This window comes from Camellia sinensis, chromosome 4 (genome assembly GCF_055761805.1).
Source record: "Camellia sinensis isolate YWXY chromosome 4, ASM5576180v1, whole genome shotgun sequence".
Taxonomy (NCBI): Eukaryota; Viridiplantae; Streptophyta; class Magnoliopsida; order Ericales; family Theaceae; genus Camellia; species Camellia sinensis.
Window position 1 is genome coordinate 196,386,733 of NC_138964.1, and position 5,551 is coordinate 196,392,283.

At 41.1% G+C, this 5,551-nt stretch overlaps 2 protein-coding genes across 2 annotated transcripts; both read left to right on the plus strand.

Moving 5' to 3' along the window:
• The first annotated feature begins 1,019 nt into the window (after window positions 1-1,019).
• On the plus strand, window positions 1,020-2,713 carry LOC145824347 (uncharacterized). Its single transcript, XM_082923988.1, has 2 exons — window positions 1,020-1,150; window positions 2,242-2,713. Exons 1-2 carry the CDS (start codon window positions 1,020-1,022, stop codon window positions 2,711-2,713), a joined length of 603 nt encoding a protein of 200 aa, XP_082780114.1.
• Window positions 2,714-2,959: 246 nt separating this feature from the next.
• LOC145824348 (uncharacterized) lies at window positions 2,960-4,351 on the plus strand. The gene is made up of 2 exons (XM_082923989.1): window positions 2,960-3,172; window positions 3,782-4,351. The coding sequence occupies exons 1-2, from the start codon at window positions 2,960-2,962 to the stop codon at window positions 4,349-4,351; spliced, it is 783 nt and encodes a 260-aa protein (XP_082780115.1).
• The last annotated feature ends 1,200 nt before the right edge of the window (window positions 4,352-5,551 follow it).

A 5,551-nucleotide genomic window follows, 5' to 3' on the forward strand; every position in this document is an offset into this window, starting at 1 on the left:
CAATTAGAATAAAGTAGTGAGTTATGATTCCAGTCCTAAGCTTCTGGGGTTGGGTCGTGACAAAGGTGTTATCAGAGCAATGGTTTTAAAAAAATAAATATTTACCTGCAACGTTAGTCCTTTTCTATAAGATTTCACATTTATTCTGGTGATGTAGGAATGTCCGAAATTAACCTTGATAAGGCATTTTGGAAGGAGCTTGGGGCCATTAATTTGGAAGATATTTTAGCAGAGCACCCAGCCCCCGCCTCACCAGAAGAATGGGGAGATTCGAAGAATATCGTTAGGAGACTACACCCAGGCCTTACCCAATTAATGGGTCGGCCAATATATATACATATCGATCTTATTGATGTCTCATACTTACTATGGAGGCAGAACCGTGCCTATACGCGCGGACGCTTTCTCGGACCCACTCGTGTCCTCAGCATTGCCTTGGGATATGACCGTCCACACTACATTATAGGCCCTTTGTCTCCAAATTTTGTGGCAAGAAGGGGAAATGTGTATCCTGAGGACTACATTTTTACCACTGTCCCTAACCTGCTAGAGCTTATTAATATTCAAAATGTTGACTTTAGTAATGACTTGTCATATATCGAGACACCCGGCTAGATTATTGATCGAGCATTTTTGGGATACATACAATCCGTCTCCATTTTCACAGTCCATTCTGCGTGGATATGTTTTGGTGTGGTCCAGTTAGGATGGGAATTTGAGTTTTTTATGCAACACTATTTCCCCTGGTAGTTTGAACCGTTTGACCCACCACTCTAGATTTGGTAGAATAAAACCCTTTTTGTGCGCTAACCATGATATGCTCTAATCCCTATTTTATTTTTTATTTTTTTGTTGTACCACAGGGATGAGACACTAACATATTTTGACTTTTGAACAAAGATGTAATATTAATTGTAAAAAATAGTAAAGTTGGTATCTTATATAGATATAGATTGCGCTATACATGCTTATATATATACTGTGTTATGGATGTAATGCCTCATTTATTACTTTGTAGAATGGCCAATAATGGTAACGGAAGTGAGTCATCAGTCAGTGGCACTGAATCGATGAAAAGAATCATGGAAAGAGCGGTTACTAGCTTTTTGCAAGCCATGCAGCCTAACATCAACAATGGGATGCCGGAACGGTGAGAAGAGCCGGTTACCAAAAAACAGTTCCAGGATCTGAAACCCACCACATTTATCGGCGGTCCAGACCCGATGGTAGCGGACGGTTGGGTTAAAGACATGGAAAAAAAATTTCGCGTCCTACCCTACATCGAAAAACAAAAGGTAACTTTTGCCACTTTCACTTTCAAAGATAATGCACAAGAATGGTGGCTTCTCACTCTGGAGAAAGAAGAAATTGCGACTTGGGCAAGGTTCTTGCAAGTATTTTATGAAAAATACTTCCCAGATTCATTGGGGGAACAGAAGGCATCAGAATTCATACATCTAAAGCAAGGAACCATGATGGTAGCCGAATACGAGAGCAAGTTCACACAACTCGCTTGGTTTGCGACATATGTCATCCCTACTGAAGCTCGAAAAGCAAGAAAGTTCAAAACAGGATTGGATGTTGAAAGCAAAAATAGGCTTTTCGTTTTGAAACGGCCAACCTATACGGAAGTGGTAGACCGAGCGTACATTGCAAAAAAGGGGATTAAAGCCTCGTGTTACAGAGAACCAAGCCAAAATAAGCGATTCTAAGAAAGAGACAACAGAAGATCCGGTGTTGCGCCTCCCAAGAGGGTGAATACAGGCACAACTAGTTCAGGCAATCGAGGTCCTACTAACCCCTAAGGTGGCACCATTCCAACCTGCCCTACGCGTGGAAGGGCTCATTGGGGACAATGTCATCGAAACACGAGAGCATGCTTTAAATGCGGTCAAGTTGGCCACTTGATGAGGGATTGTCCAAAGCTAACCAATCCTATAGCCAGCCCCTATGGCCTAGTCAGAAACCCGCAGGACCTGGGGGAGAGAGGAAGGACCAAAAAGGCCAAAAAAGGGCTTTTGCCTTGGTACCTAAAAAATTGGAAGTTATCGAAAATGTTGTGTCAAGTACACTTTCTATCTGTGGTCATTTAGCTCATGTTCTTATTGACTCCGGTTCAACTCATTCTTTTGTTGCACCATACTTTACTGCCAAGTTGGCGTCAACACCCGTACCCTTAAGATATATATTGTCGGTGTCCTTTCCTTCTGGTAATTCTGTCTATAGTACTAACGTGTACAGATCATGTACTATATCCTTAAAAGACATAACCTTATATGTAGACTTGATTACCCTCCGCATTAGGGACTTTAATGTAATCTTAGGGACGGATTGGCTAGCTGCCAATCACACCTCTATTGATTGTAAAGCCAAAAAGGTCTCCCTCAAGTTACCATACCAACCCGAGTTTGTCTTTGATAGGACTGGAGTTTCCAACCCTTCCTGTATTATATCCTCCATGACAGCCCAAGGACTTCTAAGAAAGAGTTGTGGTAGTTATATTTGTTATGTGATCGATACACAAAAAGAGGCCCCCACCTTTGATGCGATCCCCGTAGTACGAGAATTTCCGGATGTTTTTCCTAAAAATCTACCTAGTACCCCGGTGGACCAAGAAATCAAATTCACCATTGAAACTCAACCTGGAACCCAACCAGTATTAAAAGCCCCTTACTGCATGTCAATGACAGAATTAAAAGAACTGAAGACTTAACTCTAGAAACTACTGAACAAAGGCTTCATTCAACCTAGTACCTCACCCTGGGCAGGTCCAGTATTGTTTGTGAAGAAAAAGAATGGCACGATGAGATTATACATTAATTACCAGGAGTTGAACAAGGTCACCATCAAGAATCGGTACCCTCTGTCGCGAATCGATGACTTGTTCAATCAACTACAAGGCGCCTAAGTATTCTTGAAAATTGACTTGCGTTCTGGCTACCATTAACTAAAAGTCAAAATGAAAAGCATCAAAAAGATTGCCTTTAGAACCCGTTACGAGTACTACGAGTTTCTCGTCATGCCATTTGGCGTCACAAATGCCCCAACAGCCTTCATAGACCTCATGAACCAAGTGTTCAAACCCTATCTTAATGAGTTCGTCATCGTCTTCATCGACGAAATTTTCATATACTCCAAGTTACCAGAAGACCATAAGAAGCACTTGCGAACGGTTCTACAAACACTATGTGATCACAAACTTTATGCCAAGTTAAAAAAATGCGAATTCTGGATCACTAGTGTACACTTCCTCGGTCACGTTATTAACAAAGATGACATCTTGGTTAACCCCCAAAAAGTTACAGTAATCGTGAACTGACCACGACCTACTAATGTATCAGAAATACGAAGTTCTTGGGTCTAGCTGGCTATTATCGACGCTTCGTTCAAGATTTCTCAAAGATAGCATCACCCTTGACCCAACTAACTCAGAAGAACACACCCTTTGAATGGACTGACAGACAGGAGCGTTGCTTTCAAGAGTTAAAAAGTAAACTTGTGTCGACTCTTATACTAGCACTCCCCGCGGGAGCAGATGGGTTCGTAATTTATAATGATGTCTCATATAATGGTTTAGGTTGCGTTCTTATGCAAAACGGAAAAGTCATTGCATATGCCTCGCGACTCGCGACAACTAAAGACTCACGAGAAGAACTACCCAACTCATGATCTGGAATTGGCTGCGATGATCTTTGCCCTCAAGATCTGGCGTCATTATCTCTACGGTGTAACTTGCGAAATTTACACTGATCACAAGAGTCTTAAATATCTGTTCACATAGAAGGAACTGAATATAAGGCAACGACTGTGGCTAGAATTTATGAAAGACTATGATGTAGAAATCCATCACCATCCAGGCAGAGCTAAGGTAGTGGTAGACGCACTAAGCCAAAAGACAACCAGAAGTTTGGCATGTACTCTCGTTTCCCGCAAGATCAATGGACTGCTCGCCAACATAACCGTGGAACCTATATTGATTGAAGAAATTAAAGCGCGCCAATGGGAAGATAAACTTTTAAAGAAAAAGTATGAGGAACAAAGGAGTACGCCTGATCCTGATCCTGATCCTGATTTCCCTATGAGCAATGGGATACTAAAATTTCGGAATCGAATTTGTGTACCCGACATTCTGGAACTCAAGAAGAAGATATTGGTAGAAGCTCATAACTCAAGGTTTGCAGTCCACTCTGGCAACACAAAGATGTATCATGATCTGAAAGAACATTACTGGTGGACAGGAATGAAAAGAGACATAGCAAGCCATGTCTCTAAATGTCTGCATTATCAGCGTGTTAAAGCAAAACATCAGAGACCTGCGAGAATGCTGCAACCACTCCCTATTCCTAAATGAAAATGGAAGCACATTACTATGGACTTCGTGGTCGGGTTACCACAATCATTTTCGAAGAATGATGCAATATGGGTTATAATAGACCGATTGATGAAGTCGGCACATTTTCTGCCAATCAAAATCATGTACTCCCTTAATAAGTTTGCCACCTTCTACATCAAGGAAATCATTCGTTTGCATAGCACCCAGTTTCAATCGTATCTGACTAGGACCCCCGCTTCGTGTCTCACTTCTAGAACAAATTGCAGAAGGCTTTGGGGATTACATTGAAGTTTAGCACTGCTTATCACCTGCAAACTGATGGGCAAACCGAAAGAACAATCCAAACTTTGGAAGACATGTTAAGTATATGCGTGTTGGACCTCAAAGGTAATTGGGATGAACACCTACCTTTAGTAGAATTCGCCTATAACAACAGCTATCAGGCAAGTATCGGAATGGCGCCATACAAAGCACTGTATGGAAGGAGATGTTGATCACCTCTGTGTTGGGCAGAAGTCGGAGACAAAAAACTGTTAGGTCCCGAGATCGTGCAAATCATAAGTGATAAAATCCAACTCATCCAACAGCAAATTCGCACTGCTCAGAGTCGCCAAAAAAGCCATGCAGATACACGAATACAGGAATTGGAATTTCACGTAGGAGAGCACGTTTTTCCTAAAAATCTCACCAACAAAAAGGGTTTTCCAATTCGGAAAATGAGGAAAGTTAAACCCACGATACATCGGGCCATTCGAGATAATAGAAAAGATTGGTCTTGTAGTATATCGCCTTACACTACCACCTGAACTATCCAATGTCTATAATGTGTTTCATATTTCAATGCTTCGACGGTATCTTCGAGATCCAGAACATGTTGTTGATTATGAGGATTTGGAAGTTCAAGAGGATTTCTCTTATGAAGAGCAACCAGTGCAGATTCTTGATCGTCGTGATCAAGTTCTCCGAAACAAGACCATACCGTTGGTAAAAGTCTTATGACGAAATCATCGTATCGAAGAAGCTACGTGGGAAACGGAAAGTTAATTGTGAGCCAAATATCCACACCTCTTCAAAAATTAAGGTATGTCAAGTTTGGAGGCAAAACTTCTTTTAGAATAGGAGAAATGTGACACCTGAACGTTTAATTAAATATCACATAAATATTTATAGTTATATATAATTGTGGTTGTATGTGATAATATATTATTAGTGATAATA